The sequence below is a fragment of the Camelus ferus genome, chromosome 18, assembly GCF_009834535.1.
Source record: "Camelus ferus isolate YT-003-E chromosome 18, BCGSAC_Cfer_1.0, whole genome shotgun sequence".
Taxonomy (NCBI): domain Eukaryota; kingdom Metazoa; phylum Chordata; class Mammalia; order Artiodactyla; family Camelidae; genus Camelus; species Camelus ferus.
The window spans coordinates 11,062,879-11,085,161 of record NC_045713.1 but is presented as its reverse complement, the minus strand read 5'-3'; the positions used below and the strand labels follow the sequence as shown (position 1 = coordinate 11,085,161).

The window sequence follows — 22,283 nt, the reverse complement described above, 5'->3', positions numbered from 1 at the left end:
CATTTATTCTGCACTCAGATTACTCGGCAGGTGTCTAAGCTTCTAGCTTCCATGTTAGAGAAGAGGGACGTGCAGCTGACGAGCCACGGGAATGGTTCCCTGAGAGGGAGACCTGGCCCGCCGTGGCTTGTAATTTGCCATCCTAGCCCACCCCGTTCCCACCACGCCAGTGGGCTCCACTGTGACAACTCCGCCAGACCCGACCTCTCAGACCCCTGGCCGTCACTCCTCGGACCCACGGCAGTGCACAGAACCCTGGGCTGAGGGCAGAAAAGGCTGAAGGCCCTTAAGGGCAGTGCTGTAGTTGTGAATAAGGAAAAGCCACGAGACCGTCTCGTGAAATAAACTCAAGGACCGGCCACCAAGTCCACACGCCCGGCCACACATTCTTGTGAGTTTTGAGAAAGATACAAAAAAGTAATAAATCCTCCATCTTAAATTAAAAGTTAAATTAGCAGTTGAAAAAAAGGGAAAAGATGCTCACAGATTTTTTAAAAAAGTAACCTTTATAAAAATGAAAAGTAAATAAATGATGATTCCACTCTACAGGCTGAGCATTCAGACAGAGCAGCGGGGAGGCCGCGTCTGGAGGGACGGGGAAAGCGCTGGGCAGAGGGGAGGGCAGCGTCAGGACGGAGTGGTCTGAGCAACACTCCTGAGACCAGGAAACAGCGCCGGGTCAGGATGGGGCTGAGGTGAGCGGGCACCAGCCAGAGGCCGAGGGCCCAGAAACACCAGCTCAGGACCATCTGCGTCTTCCGGAGAGGCGCTGGAGGAAGGGGCATGGCGGGGACAGCCACAGAGAGCCACCCCGAGACACCTGCGGTGGGCCGGCACCCAGCCGTGCGCAGGTCGGAGCGCCGCTCACCTGCCGGTTCAGCCTCACGGCCAGGATGGTGTTGGAGTAGCTGTAGTTGCAGATCTCGGTGCCCTTCTTAAAGTGGCAGACTTTGAGCTTCCTGGGAGCTTTGAGGCTCACGATGGCCACTAAGCTGCTGGAGAACAACCTTTCCACGACTGCACACGTCTTCAGTGTCAGCTGAAGGGGGAGAAACAGACACACGTATGTACCCGCGTCAACAGCACGACATGTTCGCGGGCATGGACCGTGTCACGTCCGCCAAGCAGAGCACGTGAGGGCCGTGGGGGCGCCGGGGACAGACTGGGTCAGGTTCACGGCGCACGGCCCAGACAGGCCGCTCTCAGGTCGCCCTGCTTTCTGCAAGGAGGGCTGCCCCCCAACCTCTGTCATAGGGAGGCCTCCCCACTCCACGCCCACATCACCTTGTCACTGCCCCTGTGGCTACCTGTGATCACCTTCCTCCTCTGCTCACCAGGGGCTCCATAACACTCCGGATGTGAGCCCCGCCAGGACAGAGGCCTTGTTTCCGGGTCCCAGCTGGACCCTGGCACTTAAAACAGCAGCTGACACGTGCCGGGCCCCCCACAGTCCTGGAAGGACTCAGTCCTGGGAGGCCTGCTTTCCTCGCCCGTCAGTGGGGCTCACGACTAGTCCACACCCTCTCGGGAGGGGCTATAGTCAGCACTCTACCCCGTTAGCTCCCTGCCCCCCGCTTCTGGTGGGGGGCGCCCCACTCAGAAGGCTAGGTTCTAAACCACATGTGTGCGCATCCTGCATGGAACAGAACAGATCCAGGAGACCCTCTGCTGGCAGGACTTCACCTGCCACCTTCGCTGACCGCCTGCACACACCCCACCCTCCCTCCTCCCCGTTTTGTTTTACTGATAATTAACCTGGGGCAAGTTCAGATGGAGGGGCAGAGAATTCCGGAATGGAGGAAACTAGAGCCGAGAATCTAGACTGCCCCAACACGTGGCCTGTCACCCAAGCTGCAGAGGGCTCAGCTGTGCCAGGCGCCAAGCACGTCCCCACTCATGAACCCAACAATGACCTGAGCGCGGCTCGGAGGACAGAGACACCCAGGAGGGCCAGCCCAGGGGTCCTGAGAGGTCTGACCAACTGGAGCCTCTGGGAACGTTTCCACTGTGGACAAGAATGCCCCTCTGTGACAACTCACACGAAAGACAAAGGACGGAGCTACTCGAAAAGACTCCTTCCAGTAAGCCCCGACACTGAACTTCACGGTGTAACTTACAAACCAGCAGCATCTCGGCGGAGCGGCCAGTCCCTCCTGGGGTCTGACGCTCAGCTGACAGGGCACGGCGCAGAGTGACCACGAGCACAGGAGGATGGGGACGGCCTGCTCGCCCTGGCTGATGTACTTAGAGCACCTGACCCGTAGCCAAACTCAGAAGAGACTGGCATCACCCAGGGTGCGACTATTTGCAGCAAAAGCTGCTTCCCTCAGGACCGACCCTTGCATTCTCTGATCAGCCCCTGCCCCTCGGGAAGCTGACAGGGAGACCCAAGTACACCCAGGGAGAGCCAGCTTGGTGAGCAGTGGATGCGGTGGCCTGGGTGGAGCCGGGAGGACCATCTGCGAGGCTGCAGTCCCCGGGTGGCCATGAGTGTTCCAGTGGGGTGGCCGATGCTCGGGCCCTGGGCTGAGGGGCCTTTCTTCATCACTGTCCAGCATCTCACTCTGCTGGCTCTCGGTTTAGTGACCCCACCTTTTCTTTAGGATTAGTAGCTGTCTGGAGCTGCATGGACCTGACCAACCGCATCCTCTACATTCCCCAGGAATGTGGACCACAGCTCGGCAGTGTGCTCCCCTCAGGCCAGCCTCCAAAGACAGTGTCTGCCTGCCCACACGGCCCCCCACCAGGGCTCTCACCACCTGGCACACTGAGTCTGGTCACGGACGTGATCTGGAGACCTGGACAAACTGACGGAACGGTGGAGGCAGAATGAAATGTGAACGGGGGTGAGAGAGAAGTGGGGGGAGGACTCGGGGAACCAGCAGCAGCAGCTGTGTCGTGAAGAGATGGGGCAGGGGCTGGAGGATGCGTGCGCTCCACGTGGACGGTCATGTGTGTGGCGTACGGTCAAAGGGAGCCTCTATCTGAAATAAATGGGCTACGAGGTGTACTGATGGAGAGACGACAAGGGAACAAGGAGTGAACTACTGAAAACCTGGAGGGCTGGGCTTTAACAGGACAGGGATCCCCCTTTCCCATCTGAATGGAGGGAGACGGAGGACGGGGCCGATGCAGGCGGGTGAGTCATCTGAGGGAGGAAACAGAAGGGAATTCCAGGCTGAAAGCGTCAGTTTCTCTCTGAAGCCCGCAGAGTGGGTGCTGCTTTGTGGGGCACAGAGGTGGAGGTTTACTGAGTGAGGACAGGATGAGCAGTCATCTCAGGGAGCAAGTGAACAGCTACAGGAAAACGCAGGACCATCAGCAGGCACTGGTCAGTCCCCACCGGAGGTCGTGGTAATAAATTAAAATGCAACTCAGTCAGGAAAATCGTATCGCTGCAACAGCTGCAGAAAAAGCAGAACAAAATCCAAAGCCTATTCATGGTGAAAACGCAGAAACCTCAGGATGGGAAGAAACGTCTTCAATTGAGAAAGGATATTTACGAAAAATCTCACTGCTGGTACCACACTCAATGGTGGAAATACTGGACCCATCCTTCTGAGGCTGGAAACCAGGCAGGCTGCCACGCGCCTCTCTTTGCACGGGACGGCGTACACACGGCGACAGGCAAGAAGGAGATAAAAAAGGCACAAGGACAAGAAAGGAAGATGTCACTCTCTACTGCTAGCTCACAGAATCTACCAAGCAACTACTGAATGTAATGAATGAATTTAGCAAAGTCACAGGATGCAAAGCTAGAAGACAGAAATCAACTGCATTTTTATACACCAGCAGCAAACAACAGGGAAGTGAAGTAAAGAAATTCCACTTACAACACTCTCAAAAACCAAAATATTAGGAAAACACTTAACAAAAGATCTAAGCCCTCCATAAAACCCCACAGAATATTACTTAGAGGAGTTGAAGACGATCTGTGTAAATGGGGAGACACACCACGCTCACTCGCGGAATACCCACACTGTGCAGACATCAGTTCTCCAGCGGACGTCCGGGTCCCGCACAATCCCAGTCACAACCCCAGCAGACGGTTCTGAAGACAAACTGATTTTAAAGCCAGAAAGGCAAAGCGGCCAGGGTGCCCAAGCTACCTTGAGAAAGAACCAGGTCGAAGGGCTACGTCACGTGGCCGCAAGCCTTCACACAGAAAGCCACAGTAGGTCCGACGCGTGCTTCTGACACAAAGGCTGACACGCGGCCCGCAGGAGAGCAACGCTGCCGCAGACCTGCACCTGGGGGCTTACCGCGCTCCATTATCCCAGGACTCAAAGGACTGTGCTTCGGCACCAGGGCAAGCCAATGGGGGAGAAAATTTTTTCCCACAAATGGTGGAACGGGAATTCATAAGGAAAAAAAGTTAACCTGTCTCAAACCTCACACCACACCCCAGAATTAATTTGAAAGGGATTACTGAACGAAACATAAAAGCTGAAACTATAAAGCTTTCAAAGAAAACACAGGAAAATACCTTCACAACTGGACAGTAGGCAAAGGTTTCCTAGGACACAAAAGGCCAAAATCATCAATGAAAAAGAACAGATAAACCAGACTACGTCAAAATTCAAAATGTTCGCTCAAAAGACAAGCCAAGCCCCAGACAGGGAAAAAATATTTACGAAACATATCTGACAAAGGACTGGCATCTACGCTATCCAACGAGCGCCGACAGCTCAATAATAAAGAGACAGAAACAACCACACTTAAAAAGGGACAAAAGACCTAACAGACATTTCACAACAGACATTAAAAGGCCAACAAGGACATGGAAGGGACCAAAATCACTGGCCATCAGGGGACTTCAGACTGAAACCACGACGAGCTATCGTCACACACGCATCAGAACGGCTGCAACGGAAAGGACCGATGACACGGACCCGCCAGCACCGCGAGCACGAAGCGGGCGGCCAAGCAGAGCCCGGGGCGTCTCACAGAACCAAACACGGCTCCACTCCTGTCTACCCAAGATAGAGGAACACACGTGTCCACAGAAAGATCTGTACGGGAGCGTTTACGGCAGCTTCATTCTTAACAGCTAAAAAACTGGAAAAAGCCCAGATTTCCATCCACAGGAGAATGGATAAACAAACAGTCATACACTCAGATACCGGGCAACTGAGACACAACAGTGTGGGCAAACCTCAGAACCATCACTTGGCGCGAAAAGCCCCCTTACTAACAGCACATGCTGCGTGTGCAGGATGGAGAACAGGCAAAACCAGGCCACAGCAGAAGAGCCCAGAGCACTGCTTGCCTCCGAGGGGTGGGAGGGAGCTGGGAGTGAGGAGGGTCGGGGAGCACGCGGGAACTTCCTGGCGTGGTGGTGAGCCTTGCTAGGAGTCCAGGTTACACACACGCAAGCACCTGTCAAAGCACAGAAGGTTTACGTGAGACCAGTGCTTTCCACCGGCGGAAAATACTGCCTCAAAAGGGAAAAACGAACACACTGAACTCTGGTCACTGACAGTCACCCTGGAGTACGTCAGGGGCCGTGTGAGGATGTCTGCAATGTACCTAGAAATGCAGACACGAGAGAGGATGGGTGTGTGGCTGGGAAAGCAGAGCGCTCACGACAGACTCTCGGTGGTGGGCACGTGGCTCAGCTGTAAAATACTTCCGCCTTCTCTGTGTTTGAAAACTTCCACTAATAAAAGGGTGGAGATGAGTCATTCATTTGTTTAAACCCAAGGGTAGAGACAGTGAAGAAATAATAGGCTTAGTTTAGGGTGTTTGCCGATCTTTCCTACCCAACTGTAAGTCTGAATTTAAAAAAAATTGATGAAAAAAAGCAAAGGAGACTTCTTTAAGAATTTTAAAAACAGGGGCAGTGTGGTGTGAAGACAGCAAAGCTATTTTCAACCGCAAATATTCATAAAAGCCAACACTATGATGGACCTCCATGTCCCCGTCACGTAGATTTAACAAATACCGTCTTTCCACCATTTAGCTTCACTCTATTTTTCCTCAATGAAGTTTCAAAGAGGGGCTCATCACCTTGACATTTTACCCCTAAATACTTTAGTAAGACCTCTAAATAAGGAAGAAAAATGTCTTACAACAACATCAACTCCAGGTGGATCAAGCATTTAATGTAAAACACAAAACCAAAGAACCGGACGATGCCATCAGCGGACGTTCGCGCATCCCTGGAGCGAAGGCCTTCCTAGTTTTCAGACACCTGACAAGAAGCGGTGGATACACTTGAACACACAAAAAGTCAAGACGTCAGAATGGCAAAAAGACCATAAGCAAGGTCAAAAAGCAAACAACCCAGAAGTATCTGCAGCCCACAACAAACGGCTAATCCGCTTTAAGTCAGTAAGAGACAAACAATCCGACAGAAGAGCAGACAAAGGGGGAGGAAGCAGTTAAGGAAAAACAAAATGACCACAGTGACTACATGAAAGTTTCATCTCAGTTATGATTCAAAAAATGTAAAAAAGACCAGTGAACGTTTTTTAAAAATCTCAGACTCATAAATATTAAAATGTCTGACAATGCCTCGTGGTGCAGAAATGAGGAAACAGGCGCCAGACAGCGTTAACAGAGACAGGAACCCGAACTGCCTTTCTAAGGGCAACTTGGCAACATCCATCAGCTTTAACGTGCGGACCTACTGACCCACTCTTCCCGGCTCTGGGAGTCTCTCCTCCAGCTGTGCTCACAACTGGGCAAAACGAAGATGCTCACCCAGCTCACACCTACAGTGCCATCCGCTCGAGAGAAGTGCAAACACAGGCCCGCTCAACACCTGCACACAAGCGCTCACAGCAGCACTATTTACAACAGGAAGGGGCTGGAAGCACCCCGGGGTCCATCAACAGCACACAGCACACCCTGTGCTGTCACGTTGCTGGGCTAGAGGGGCGACGCACAGACAAACGCGTGAATCCCAACCTGCTGTAAGTGGAAGACGCCGCTCACACGTGGGCCGTTTATCTGACTCGTCCAGAGCAGCAGATCCGAGGCAGGGCGGACATCAGCGGTTGCCCAGGGCTGAGGGGGTGGGGGAGCGGGGGGGAGTCACCCTGCTGATGGACTCAGGGTTTCTTTGGCTGGGGTGGGGGGGGTGTGTGTGATAAAAAATGTTTTAGAATTGGATTACAGTAGCCTGCACGGCTCAGTCAATAAACTGAACGCACTGAACTGTACACTTCTAACAGGTGACTTATGGCATCTAAATTACACCTCAAAAAAGGTATTAAAAAAAACACACACAGGCAGACTATTGCATAAATCTGAATTCTAGCCACAAACTATTGCATAAATTCAAATTTTGGCCAATATACCAAGATCTGACGTAAGGATAGGGCACAGGGACTTCAGATTCAAGCTGTGCTCCGGTGAGAGCAGGAGTGATGGATGGGGGCAGAGCGGCGTCGGGGCTGAGGGGACTTCACCGCCATCTTCTCTAAGACTGTGGGGGCCTGCACCCCAGAGCACACACACGGCCTGAAGGGCCCCCTCAAACCGCCGAAGTCATACACTGAATATCAGGTTTTCTCTGGGAAATACCTGCCGCTTGCATCAGATCTCCAAAGGCGCCACGAACCGGAAAAGGCTGAGGCCGTGTGCAGAAGGCACGTGAGCCGCCAGCCACCCGGGGCTGACGCCTTTTTGTCACTACACACCAGGCAGAAACAGAGGAGGGTGCACTTCAGCCCCGGCAAGCGACCCGCCTGCCTTCTCGGTGGTGCACCCAGAAGGCGGCCCGTCTCCACGCGCTGTCCAGGTTTAGGTTTGTTATTCTTCTCTGTGTCATTTCAAGAAGCTCTTTAGAGTCTTTATATCACTCCCCACTCCCAAGAAAAGTTGGAGGAACAAGCATAGAAGAGCCCACACGCCCGGAGTGGTCACTCTCCACTGAAGTGAGCGCACACAGCCCAGCCTCCCGTGACAGGAAGCAGGCCGGTCACCGAAGGGCAGAGCCGCCACACCGAAGGACGCCGGGCAGCGGGCACGCAGGCCAGCCAGGGAGGGCTCCGTGGCCTTGCTCTCCTGTCTGTTCTGGGTGGGCTTGGCCACAATTTCTGCCACACTTTCTTCCTCACGACTTCCTACCCAAAATTCAATTTAAGAAACTGTTTCACACTTGAGAACTACATTCAATATCTTGTAGTAACCTCTAACGAGAAAGAACGTGCAAGCGAATGCACGTGTGTGTGTACGACTAAAGCACTGCCCTGTGCACCAGAAACGGACGACAATGTAAACTGTCTATACTTCAACTAAAAAAAAAAGGAGAATGTTGTTTTGCTTCTGCTGGTGCAGTTTAGAGCTAGTGATGATAAAACTTCCCACAGTGGGAAGGGGGAGGGACACAGCCAGTAACTAACCCAGCACACTTCCCAATGGGACGTCTGTGGTGCCCGGAGTAACAGAGAGGCGCAAGTTAAGAGCCGAGTCGTCCTTCACGACAGATTCGGGCAGAGGGGCTACTGGGAGGCCCACCACCATGCGTCTCACTGCAGCGAACGCCCCGGCCAGTGCACAGCCAGCCAGACCAGAGCCACGTCAGACAGGCTGCTTATGCTGAGCTGCAGACCTGAACGCTTTGTGGGGTGTGGCGTCCTAGTTCAGACACATAGATGCAGAGATGACACAGGATGTCGACTCTGCAAAGGCCAGTTTCTCTCTAAACTTCTGTGACATTTTACAAATAATAAACACAAATAGTTTACAAATAATTAGTCCTTTATACTGCCTAACAGGGTAGGGTTTCGTTGCAGTACTATTTCAGGGAAAAGAGACCACATATTTGCACATAATATATTTTAAAATAAATAAAAAAGGACACACAGGGAGGGAAAGAGAGAATGATAAATGAGGCACTCCAACGGGCAGAGCATACATGGGAGTCCTTGCAACTTTCTTGTAAGTTTGAAATGAGAATATAGAGTTAAAAAAAAAAATCTTCCAATGCTGCTGGGCAAAGGGTTTTTCATTTGTTAAAACAAGCAGAACAAGTAGCTGTCGATCTTGTTTCTCCCAAGACCAGCTCTGGTTCATTCTTTCCGTAACGGCAGCGGTGAGCGACAGCAAAGATCTGATTTCACGATGGATGGTCAGGAGTCAGGAGGGAGCAAGCCGGCTGGGCCTGGGCGAGATGCTGGGGCAGTAAGCTCCGCTCTGCTCAGAATCTATTTGTGGAAAAATCCCAGAAAACAATCTTGACTCGGCAGCTAATCTGTTTCCTAAGAGACATTCTTTTACCTGCTCAATAAAAGACTATGAAAAAGGTGGGTAACGATTAAGGACCAAAGGAATTTAACATCTTCAGTTTCATGAACTAACCCGAGGGGGCAGGTTCTGTCCATTCTGTCCTATTCTGAGGGGCCAAGTTCACTGAGGAGAACAGAGATCTACAGACCACCTGACCGTGCTGGTCAGCAAATGCCCACTCTTTTAACGATGCTGTCAAGACATCACATTTTGTTCCACAAAAAGCCTTTCAAAAATGAGGAGCCAAGAACCAGTAAATAAACTTCATGGAAACAGATCAGTCAGGAACCTGATTCAATCTGAGGACGAGTCAAGACAAGGCTTTGGGACTCTGACACCCTATCGGAGCACGGGCTCTCCAAAGAGGGGGGCCTGTGATTTCCAAATCTGTGACTCTCATCACTGTAGCAACAATGCAACAGCACGATTCAGGCACTCGTGCGGACGTGGATTTAACAAACGCTTCAGCCCTTCATGGAAGCCCAGTGGCATCCTTTTTCTAGAGAGGGATTCTCTTCCCTTCTTTGAAGAAATTCCCTGTGGAAACAACCCTACGTGGGACCGAGTCAGGGGAGCTGACGTGGAGACTCAGAAACACTCGCGTGAGACAAGCAAGCACGTCAGTTCACAGCGAGCGCAGCACCCAGATCACGTCTTCCAGCTACATCCTGGGAGCAAGGCATTTCAGAAGCGTTGGTAAGCACCAGGAGGCAAGTCTGAGGACAAAGAGGAGTAAAGTCTCAGGCAGGAGCCATGAGTTAGGGACCCTTATTCTAAGAATTCTGGGTCTAGCTGTGTCCCTGGAAGGGGCCTGGGCACCGGCCTTTGGGGGGCAGCGAGGAACAGGGCCTCGTGGGGAAAGTCAGACACACTTGGCTGATGGAGGGGAGGGGCCCCTGAGTGCCCGCCCCTGGATGGGAGAGGCCAGGGCCCGGGAGGGAGCCCGGAAAGCCTCTGACCTCGGGCGCCACGGGAACCCCACAGCTGCAAGTGATCACCGTTTCCCCTGGTGCCCCCACTTATGTTAATGGAGGCCGGGGTGCGGGGCGGTACTTAGGTCTGTGTTTGCTCAACACTCTGTCCCTAGCATGACATCCGACACAAATCCCGTCACTTGTCCTTTGTCCTCCTCCATTTAAATAGAAGTGTCACAAGAACAGGAACTCTGTCACCACTGCGTCTCCACACCAGAACAGGGCTGGCATGTAGCGGGTCCTCAAAAAATGACTATGGATGAACGGAATCAAGAACGAATACAACACATCTGCTCACGTTAACTCACTGAAGCTCCCTTCTTAAGACACGTTCACAGGTGAAGGAGAATTCCAAGATGGAACAGCGACCACAGTGAAAGCAAAGCTGACAGCAGTGGAACACTCGGGAAGGATGGCCTGGCATCGCTAGTAAGGAGAAAGCTCACTTCCCCAAAACTGAGTGCTGGTGTGGATAATTAAATTGCTAACTATGAAATCTCTCCTTGAATCTGCTCCCCCATGTGACTAATTACAAGAAGAATCCTGAACTCCCCAATTCTCTGTAACAAGAATTCTTAACTAGGTCACGGTCGTCATCACGCACAGAGAAAACATTTATAAACCATGGATCTGACAAAGGACTAGAATCTAGAATATAGAAAGAACTCTCAAAACTCAACATTAAAAAAAAAAAGAACAAATAATCCGACTAGAAAGTGGGCAAAAGCATGAACAAACATTTCACTGAAGATAACATACAGATGGCAAATAAGACAAGGAAAGACGTCCGTCGCTGGGGAACACAAACTAAACCCACAGCGAGACAGGCCCGCACACACCCAGCAGGACGGCTGAAATAAAACCAGCCGTTACCCCCAACGCTGGCAAGGGTGCTGAGGGCCTGGCTCGTCGCACATTGACGGTGGGAATGTGAAATAGCACAGCCACCACAGAGGACAGGTCAACAGGTTAAAACACAAAAACACCAGCACAGGACACAGCGATTACACTCAGACATTTACCCTAGAGAAAAGACAAGCTGCCTCCACACAAAACCCCGTGCGCAAACGTTCACAGCAGCCATCTTTTTAACAAACAGCCCAAACCTGGAGTCAGCCCAGACATCCTTCAACAGGCGAGGGTCAAACAGTCGGCTGCACCCACTGCGGGGGTCAGCCTCGGCCACAGGACAGGACAGCGCTGCCGCCGCCCGCAGCCAGGGTGAGCTTCCAGGGGACGCTGCTGAGTGGAGAAAGCCAATCTCAGAGGGTCACGTACTTCCATTTAGGTAACACTTTTGAAATGACAATATTTTAAAAGCAGAGGACAGATTAGTGGCTGTCAGGGTTTAGGGATGGGGCATGGGAGGGAGGCAGGTGTGGTTATAAAACGGCAACTGGAAGGATCCTGTGGTGTCAGAACTGCCCAGTAACTAGGCTGTGGTGGATACGGGAAGCTGCGTGGGTGTTAACACGTACAAGACCTGCACGCCCCCCCACACCCACGTACAGAACCTACACACGCCCCCCCATGCCTCCACCATATACACACACCCACACCCCCTTACACTCCTGCCCACGTACAGAACCTACACACACACCCCCACACAACACACCCCCACGCCCACAGAGCCTACACACCCCCCGACACATACAGAATCTACACACCGACACCTCCCCACACCCCTGCCCATGTACAGAACCCACACCCCCCCACATAAAGAACCTACACCCCCACGCCCACACCCAGAATCTACATACACATCCCCACCACGTACAGAACCTACACACCCACACCCTCCCACACGTACAGAACACACACACACACGTACAGGTAAGACTGGTGGGGGGACCTGAACATGGGGCATGGATTACATCAATGTTACCTTCCTGGTTGTGACACTGCACCATAGGTTTGCAAAATGGTACCACTGGGGGAAACTGGGAGAAGAGTAGAGGCGTCTGTATTATTTCCTAAAACTGTATGTAAATCTACAATTGTATTAATGAGAAAGAAGTTACTGATGTGGGAGAGTCAAAGCTTTCCATCCTATTCTCACGGGGGTGCTGCTACTTACTCAGCAAGCTCGCTTGCGCGCTCTCTCGCTCTCTCTCTCTCTCTCTCTCTCTCTCTCACACACACACACACACACACACACACACACACACACGAAAACCAAAGAAAGTGAGGTCCAGGGACAAAGCCAACCATATAAAGCCACAGTAAGTGACTGAGCAAGACGTCAAAGCTCACGACCGTCCGCAATCCCGCAGGCCTCTGACACGCAGCTACTCAAATGCCACAAAATGCCAACTGGAGGACATAAACCATTCCCAAGGGGATGCAAAGTTCCCAAGTTTCTGGAAGCCCTCTATGACAGACACCTGCATGGTTTAAGTGGCATTAAAAAGGGGGAGAAGTTACAGAACGATGCATATAGTACGATACCATGCATTGAAAAAGACAGCCCGTAAAACAAGTCTTTATGCGCATTTGTAAGTGTGCAAACGCCCAGGAAGAGACCTGGGAAACACATACACTGTTGCTCAGTCGTCACCTCTTGGTAAGGTGACGTAGGATTATTGGTCAAGGGGTATTTGGATCTTAACCATCATGTCTGAATTTAAGAATGCAACCTAATTCAAGTATAACTTGTCTGTTTTAAGAAAGGGGAAAAATAAAGCAAACACTTACTGCATTCATAGATCTGTTCCAGTTTATCCACAGAAGAAAGGGAGAAAAACTTATAACCGGATTTACTACCAACAGCTAGAGACCTGCAAAAAAGCCAAATTCAGACATAAGAGCTGATACGGGTGGGTATGATGCACAGACTAGCTCCACGTCACCGAACAGTCACCGTCACCTCTACCGGCAATGAACACAGACCGTCTCGTGTCATTTGTACCCGGGGAGTGGTGGCGGAGCAGGGACGAGAGGGACAGAGGAAGACATCACACCTCATAGCCAGGAAATGGTGAATGTCAGCAGAATAAAGATAGGCGATATTCTTACTGAAAACCTACAAAACGGTAAAGATAAGCTTGACATAAAAATAAAAGTAATTGGCCCTAAATTAACGATCACCTCAAAGCAAAGTGGGGTTTCTCAGGTGATCTGATAGACGAGCATGGTGTACCTGAGAGTCCAAAAGGTAAGATAACATTGTAAATTTTAAACAAAGATCTACAGCCTCAGCAGAGGACACCGTCTTTCTGCGTCTCAGTAAGGCCGTAACAGACGCAGCTCAGTCACCTAAGCTAAGCTACAGGCTGAGCAGGGGATGGAGCTAAACAGACCACACTGCTAAGGTACAACCTGGCATGAAAGGGAAGACTGCATGACACTGTTGGCCTGGAAGGAAAAATCCCACCAGCCTTGCGTGTACGAGTCTATGCGCATCACTCAGCACCGCTGCTTCTGCTGAGAGGATCGGAGGGACCGCAGAGCTCCCCGGGGCCCCGAGCACAGGAGAGCTGCGCCACTAAATGAAGCACCTCGCCACCGAAGATCCCTAGTTTGCAGAACGTGACTGACCAGGGAGGGGGGAAGAAGGAGAAAGCACAGCTTTCCGAAAGGGGATGAGAGAATAAAGCAGGACACGGTGGGATGTGCGAAGAATCAGGGGCTGGGATCACTTTGGTATCTACTGTCTGGGAGAACATGAGAACAAGAGGAGCCAGAGGATAAACTGGAGGATGAGAAATGAAAACTGACGTTTCATATTATGAGTATTTGCACACCAAGGTACAAATCAGGGCTCCTGTAATGGTCATTTCATCTATTAAACACTTGAGGTTCCCAACCTCTCTCACACTCGTGGAGAAGAAATACATTCCAAGAACAGAGCTGCTATAATTACTGTTAAACTTTTAAAATTGCAATTGGTTCATCTTAGCATAACAGAAATGAAACTCTTTCTACCAGCCCATATAATTTTTCTCTGCAAAAACACTTCACTGTGTTGAATTAATTCTATCAGTGAAGTAATTAGGCACTGTTACCTGTAGATATTTTGAGAAGCCATAAAGGAACCAACAAAAATACAAGAATATCCAGAAAAGCTAAAAATAAAACAAAATCTCAACAATTTATAACCTCTGGAAAATGTTTTCCAGATAACTAAGGGTTGCTATTTTAAGCACCAAACCTTTTCCCCACCATTTCTGACTTAAAAAAATAAGTCATTCTTACACGGTCTTCTGTGTGGGATGGCAAACCCCCAGCATCTGACTGGACTCCCACCACTGCACGTTTACTGTCGTGACACAGTGACCCTCTCAGACTCTAACAAGGAGCTGAGGGCTTCGTGTGCCTACATCAAATGGCAGGCTGCAGCGCGGGGCTACAACGGTATTTTCCACCTTCTGTTCTGCTGTCAGTTGTCACTGCGCCCGGAGCATCCTACCATCACTAACAGCCGCTTCCTCTTTCAAATTTCTTGCTGACGTGGGAACCAAGCCACCAAGCTTATTAGTTCCATGTAAACGATAGGCCTAGAGAGGGCTCCTGTATGTGCAAAACTAACGAGCTTTAATGAATTAACGAGAACCTGGATTTTGATCTATCCAGGGTCCTAGCTGTGCTTCAAACAGGTAGAATTTGTTAAAACTGATCAAATATTAGAACTTTGATGTTCCTCCAGATATTCAGAAACTGATGTAAGATATTAAATGTCTTAGCTAGACTTTTAATCTCATGGTTTACAAAACATTGTGCACACCCATCAGTAGGAAATGTAAGCAAAAATACACCAAACATTTTTGGTATGTACATGTGGTTAGTATGAGCATACACTTTATCAATAAAGGCAGACTTTTTTTTAAATGGAGGTAGTTGGGGATTAAATCCAGGACCTCGTGCATGCTAAGCATGTGCTCTACCCCTGAGCTGTACCCTCCCTGCAAGGCAGGCATTTTTAAAGGATGATGTGAAATATAAATGGGTTTGATATTTACATCTCAAATGCCTACTATCAGGTTCACACACTCTCTTGGGAAAGTCTGCTTTTAATGACCGCTCCCGAATCGCCTGACCACACACTGGCAGACATGTTAACAGGAGGAGAGCAGGTAAGAATGAGATTCCCCTAATAAATCATCACATCCCCCAGTCAGTGTTTATGTGGCTTTTTAAAAAGGTAACACAGTGACATCTCTTACTGACAAAGGGGAAAACAGAAAAGAGGATACATTCACCTCATCTCTACCCCAGTGCTTCACCCCTGCCTTCAACTGGGTCTGGTGTCAAAATCTAGGGACCTGTCTGCTGTGCCCTCTGGAGACAAGGCCTCAGTCCTTCCCTTGGGGCAGGGGAGACAGTGCCTGCTTCTCAAACACACTTGGGCTGATCTCTTTCCCAGCATCACACCTGCTCTGCCCCAGTGGGAGAGCTTCCGGGGAGGCCGCCCAGAGCCTTTGGGGGATTCTGCGGGTTAAACTCGGCTGGTTCTCTGCTTCCTCCACCGCTAAGAGAGGACTCACCTTCCCTCACCGCTCGCTAGCTTCTAAAATTTTGTTGCTACTGTCTCCTTTCTCATTCTCCTCATCCTACGGGTTTAAGCCTTTTTCAGTATCTTTTTGGCATTTTATTGACTGACATTTTATCAGGGTTCTGAGGGAACCAAAATAAGTGTCTGTGTTTTATCTACCATCTTTAACTGCAAGTCTGTGTCACTGATTTTAAACTTGAGTGGTTCAACATCTAAAAGACAGTGATTTCCACCAAAAAACAAAAGTGTTTTAAAAAGCATTAAAACATTTAAAATGAAAAAATCTTTTTCTTAATTCCCTTTTCTTTTCTCTACTCTCTGAACAGTGATCAGTTCACTAAAGTTTTCTCTTTTCACTACTTTCATCAAAAGCCAGACTGGATGATGGGGTCAAGTGGAAACAGTCCACACCCATAAAAAGGAAGCCACCTGGACTGTTGCTGAGACCAGGCAGGCCCCAGGGCCCTACTCAGAAAGCTCACTGCCACGGCAAGCCTCCCCTCCGCTCACATCCTGTCCACCCCAGACGCCACTTGAGTATCCCTAAGGCCCTTGATACTTAATAATTGCGGAGGCAGAGTTCATCTTTTCCCCTAAATGGAATCCCTCTCTGATCTTTCTCCCAAAGTATTTTATCACTGTTCATTCAGAACCCAAAGCTGGAGACTGGGGAGTGACCTTAACTTCTCCCTTTGATGCATGTCACTCATCCCGTGGGTCCCGCCACACCCTGATGGCCCCCAGTCTTGTTTCCACTGGCTACTGCTGCTGGACAGTGTCCTCCTCAGGGACTGCCCTGCCCTCCTCAAACACATCCTCTCCACAGCAGGCAGAACAACCTCCAACTTTAAGGTTGAAGGATCCCTCAAGACTATCTACTCCCAAGCCCTTTGATTTACTGATAAAGGAAAAGGACCTTCTCAGAACAGCTGCTGAAACCTAGAAGAAAGCCAGTCAAAGGAAGCCATAAATTCAGACCAGAGCTTCCTTACTGTCTCTATGCCCATAACTTTCAGACACATACAACATCAATGCTACAAACGGAAGACTTGGGAAATCAAGTCCCAGTCATCACTCTATCCCTTTTAGAAATGTAATTTCTAAACGATGCATACATCGCTACACCTCTGACCTCCCACAAGCTGAGTGTCACCCCCTGGACCTATTCAGTCCCTGATGCTTCCATTTAAGACTCAAGTGACACTCTGCCACTTACTAGTCAATGTCAAAAAAAAAAAAAAAAAAAAACCCCCAAATTCCTCCAAAATAAGCTTTCCAAAGTGTTACTTTCAGAAACTAGGATTGAAACTAACCAGTTGAAAGAGAGACAAGGGGGACCAACTTTTCTTGATGTCTTTTAACCAATTCTGGTTAAAAAAAGAAAAAGAAAACGGTGAAAAAAAAAAACCCCCAAAACATTGTAAAATGACTATAACTCAATAAAAAAAAGTTAAAAAAATTCACACTTTCAGAATAAGAATCATAGGAAAAAAATACAATATTTGAAATCATATACCAGGACAAACAGAAAGGACAGATACAGTTTGCTATGGAAGGAGTACTTGCTGCTCCAGTGTTACTAAACACACAACATGTGTTCTATTATGTGAAATGGCTTCCAGATTTTCTCACTGAATACCATGAACATAGATCCAATATCCTTTGTCTTGTGAAAAATTGTGTTCCTTTATTAAAAGGAACACTGGAGATAGACAAGGGGGTAAGGAGTAAACTGTAGAGCCTCCGTCTAGGAACATCTGTATTGCTTTCAGTCACTTTAATCAATAACCTTTCAGTATAATCCTAACTTACTTTTTCGTACAATTTATGCTCCTACTCTCTCTCTCAAGGTCTCCTTGGCAAGTCAAAATTATGACACAAATCTTGTCTTGAACTAATAACTTTAGGGCCAAGGGAGGAGTGGGAAGGAAGGCACACGACTTCCAAGTACAAAAAGACCTTATTTCAGGCCAGAGTGACAGCCTTCTATTTACACTATAGGGAAATTGGTAGCCCATTTGAGTAACAGCAAAAGAGAATGCCTTCTCATATTTGACTTCCTTTCAGTATAAATGATGAGCAGTGAAACACTGAAAGAATGGTAGAAAATGTTTTGGAAATTCTCTATTTTATACAAGACATTAAAAAAAAAACCAAAAAACCCAAACCATAAAGCTACCATTCTGACGGGTCTCAAAATACTAAGCACTTAAAAACCAAGTCACAGCTGGTTTGAAATGTTCCTCCTCCCTACCTGGATTAGTATAACATAGTCCATCTCCGTCATAACCACCTGCAACAGGTTGTCCAAGTTGTTTCTGTTGTACTGGCTTTTGGTCACAAAGAACACTACAGTAATTGATAGTTTTCATATTTAAAGATTGCTACAGTTAGCTTTCTAGAGTCACTGTCCTCAAAATCCTACAAGAGCGTGTCAGATTGGAAAGAACAGAAGAGAATTCAGGAAATCCTAAGTTCTAGTCCTGCCCCAACTCCACTATTAACCAAGTGTGAGAGCCAGGCTCTGCTCTGACCCCTCCTGGACTTCGGTGTCCCCCCTGTAGTTGGAGGAGGTGCTCTGCTCCCTCCCAAGTACAACACAGCCCTTGTGGGGGTGTCTGCACCACTTTCACAACTTTGGGAGGAACTACTGAGCACCCACTGCACACCACTGACTTGCTCCTTGCCGTTCTGCAATTAAATTTTAATTTAAAAAACAAATCTCATTTACTACCTTGCCCATTCCATTCAACCAGTAACAACTCAACCAACCACTTACTATGAAGCCAATGGACCACTCCTCCTTCCCTCTGACATCACTTCCTCTTACTCACTTCCCAAGATGGCTCTCCTCCCTTCCAGCACCACAACTCATCCTTCCTTCTCCAGAAGCCTCATCTATTATCTATCCTCACACATCACCTCAGAGACAGGCTCTGAAGAATCGGCTTTAAATCCATACGGGTTTGGACAAATAGCATGTCAAATCCACGGGCTGGCATCAAGGGCCTCTCTTCCCCTAGAAGGACGGCCCATTCCCTGAAGGGTCAAGATCCCCTCGGGTGTTTCTGACACATCCCCCTTGGCTCTGTTTCTCCCCAAGTCAAGAGACCAGGATTCCTGCTAAGTCTCCTTCTTGCTCGATGAGGACATCAAAGTTACCTGCCGAAAAGAACAGCGAGACAGGGAGAAAAGGAAATAAAAGGGACCCCTGAGATGCTGAGAAGCCGCGAAAGGCCCGAAGAGGGCAAAGAGTGGAGGAAGAAGGCTGAGGGAAAAGGGGGAAGCGGGATATAAGGAAGAAGCCCACTCCCACCGCTCCGGAGGCGGCAGAGACAAGTCAGGCCACTAAGTTCTGCCCCAACTTTGTGAGAAGTGAGGTCCGAAAAGAGAAAGCCTTCCCGCCGGTGGGAAAAATACCTCCCTTATAGCCATCACTTTCCCGCCCGGAGATCGCAGCTCCAGGGCAGCGCCCCGAGGGTCCCCAGGGACGGCGCCCCTCCCTCCAAGCCCCGGGCCCGCCCGCGCCCTCCGGGGCTCCAGGCCCCCGGCCCCGGCCCTCCCACCCCGATCTCCGGACCTCCGACCCCGGCCCCGACCCCCGCCTGTGCCCGTCCTTACGTGACGTCCTGGTTGAAGTTGGCGAAGAGCAGCTGGCTGGCGCCGGCCTCGCCGCTCTGACTCGCCAGGTTCATGGTGGGCGCGCGGCTAGTGGGCCCGACCCTGGGCTCGCGCGCGGGTGGGCAGGTCGGGTGAGCTCAGGGTCGGCGCCGAGCCCCGCTCGCCGCCTCGCTCGCCCCCACTCGCTGCTCGGGCATCAACCGCCGCCTCATCCCGACCCCTCTTGTTTATGCTCCAGAGCCGGGGCACCTGGCGCGCGTGCGCGGCCCCGCCCCCTCGGCGCACGGCCTCTCAGGGCGCAGGCGTACTGTGGAGGTCCCACCCCTTCACCTCCGGCCCGGGCCCAGGTTCCGGCGAAACACGCGCACGCATGGGGACACGCGGGGGCGCATGGGCCGGGCTTGCGGGCGCGTCAAGAGCCGCGCATGCGCATGGGGGAGAGTAGGCGCTCCGTATCCCCCGCCCCCATCGTTTTTTTCGTATTAGAAGGGCCTGCCGCGGGCCCATCCCTGCCGAGAATGTGCGTTATCTTGTTTGGTACCTATAGCAACCCTCTGTAGAGAATGTTGCATTCCCATTTTACGAATTTGCAAACTGAGGCTCAGAAATACTAATTTATCTGCTAAGGTTAGATCTGAGAGTCGAAACCCCATTTTTTCTCCAAGACCCACGCGTTCTAGGTCCCTGGGAGAAGATTCCATTTTACATTCACTCTTTCATTCAAGAATATTTAGGGAGCTCCTTCCTTGTGAACTTAATGGGCCTCCTCCTTTCTCACAGCGAAGTTACAGTGGGAGAGATACTTAAACACAGTTACAAAGCCGGGGTGCATTGAGAGCACATCACGAGGACACTTAACCTAGACTTCAGGGACGGGGCCTGTGCAGCCAAGAAGGCTTCCTGGAGGAGATGAGACCTGAAGTTTGAGTCGTAGGTAAACAACCTAAGGGGATGGAAGCATTGTGTATGGCGAAGGTCCACGGATCAGGGTGTGACCGGGCCAAGGAACTCTATGCTGTGTGTCTGAGCTTGGAAGGGGACATTAGATTCAACACAAAATTTGGCTTGAGAAATAGGAGGTGACCAGATCAAGCTGGGTGTTAAGATACATTAAGCAAGAAGTTGATCTATACTAAGAGGAGTGCTCCACCATTGAAAATACTTAGAATGGTATAATCAAGTTTGTTAATTCTAGCCATGGAGTTAAGAATGCATTGAAAATCATTGTGGAAAGAATGGTCTTTCCCATAAAAGATGCAGGAACCACCCCCCCCCATACCATACTCAAACATTAACTTGAGATGAATGGTAGGCCTACATGTGAAAGGTAAAACAAAAAAGCTACTAGAAGAAAACAGGAGAATGCCTTAATGACTCTGGTGTAAACAGAGTACTTTGAAAAGTACTAACCACAAAACAGAAGATTGGTCTTCATCAAAATCAAGAACATCTGCTCATCGAATGAGATCATCAAGAGAGGTTGAAAAAGCAAGACTCGGAATCAGATACATTTATTTGCAGTACATATTTTTGACAAGACTTATTTCCAGAATATTTGAAGAACTTGTGCAATCAATGAGGGAAATACCAACAACTCATTTTTTTTAATAGGTAAAATACTTGAGCACAGGCACCTCACAGAAAAGGATACCAAAATGGTTAATGAGCACCTGAAAAAGTGGTCATCATTAATACTCATCAAGGAAATGCTAATTAAGAGCAAACAAGATAATACCAAGCATCTGTCAAACAGGTTAAAATTAAAACAATGGGACAATACCAAGTGCAGACAAGAATGCAGAAAAATTTCAACTCTGATACAGTGTGAGTAGAACTCTGAAGTGTTAGAACTGCTTTGGAAAACTTGGGCAATATCTACTAACGTTAAACATATATTCCCTGTGGCTCAGCCATTTCACTTCCATGTATATACTCAGGAGAAATGAGTGCGTCTTTTCCCCAAAAGACAGGTGTAAGAATATTCATATGCTTTATTCATAATAGCCCCAAACTGGAAATAACCCAAACATTCATCTACAGCAGAATGAATAAATAAACTGTGGTACATTCATAGAAAAGACTACTACATGGCAATGAAAAGGACATATACCCTTGGATGAATCTCACAGATACACTATTTGAGTGAAAAAAGCCAGATGCAGAAGAATATATACTGTGTGAGTCCATTTATATGAACAGCATAGTGGCAGCATAGTGGTTACTTCTGGTGGGGGACTGGTTGGAAGGGGGCACGAGGAACCAGCTGGAGTGCTGGAACTGCCCTATGTCTTGATTTTAGTGGTTGATTGTATGGGCAGATAACACGTGTAAACGTATAAATATACATACGTAAATGACCATCAAGATATAGGGCAGGAGCTTAGTCTTTATGTGGTTCTGTATTAGTTGGCACAGTTTCTTTTGGTCCATTATTATTGATCAAAGGCACATAAAGGAGTCCCCAGGTGAATCCCCTGGGTTCTAGACACAATCCTTGACTTCATTTTTAAATGCCACCCAGTTTCCCCTTGTTCATCAGAATCTATCAGCCCATCCAGGAGAGTAACACCTTCTCTCTCTACTGGTTCAGCAAATAAAGATTCCTAAATGGCCAGAGGGTTGACTGTTTCCAATTTACCAGAACCAAGACTGTATTCCCTGGAGTAATAGGTGATTGGATCACCTCTAAGGTGAGCTTAGAGGTGTGTGAATGGAAACAAAATTTCTTAAGTGAGTAATCAGATGTAATATGCAAGAAAACACTACCACCTCCACTCCTAGTTTGCAGACATGTCTGCATGCTGTAGAATGGCACCCCAGCCTCACCGGGCATGCTCTTGTAGCTGATACCACAACTGAACAGTCAGTAAGCCATTCCATCTTCTGCTGAGTAACAGGGCACATGATGAGGGTGGTGAATTCCAAGAGCATGAGCCTGTCATCAAATCTCCTTCACCTAA

At 49.2% G+C, this 22,283-nt stretch overlaps 1 protein-coding gene across 1 annotated transcript in view; it reads right to left on the bottom strand.

Moving 5' to 3' along the window:
- Positions 1-19,591, bottom strand: part of WIPI2 (WD repeat domain, phosphoinositide interacting 2) — a 29,273-nt gene extending 9,682 nt beyond the window's left edge. Inside the window, 4 exon segments of the mRNA XM_032459962.1 lie at positions 869-1,018; positions 1,020-1,039; positions 12,906-12,988; positions 19,324-19,591. Coding sequence (XP_032315853.1) covers positions 869-1,018; positions 1,020-1,039; positions 12,906-12,988; positions 19,324-19,397 — 327 coding nt within the window. The 5' untranslated portion in view covers positions 19,398-19,591.
- Positions 19,592-22,283: the final 2,692 nt, after the last annotated feature.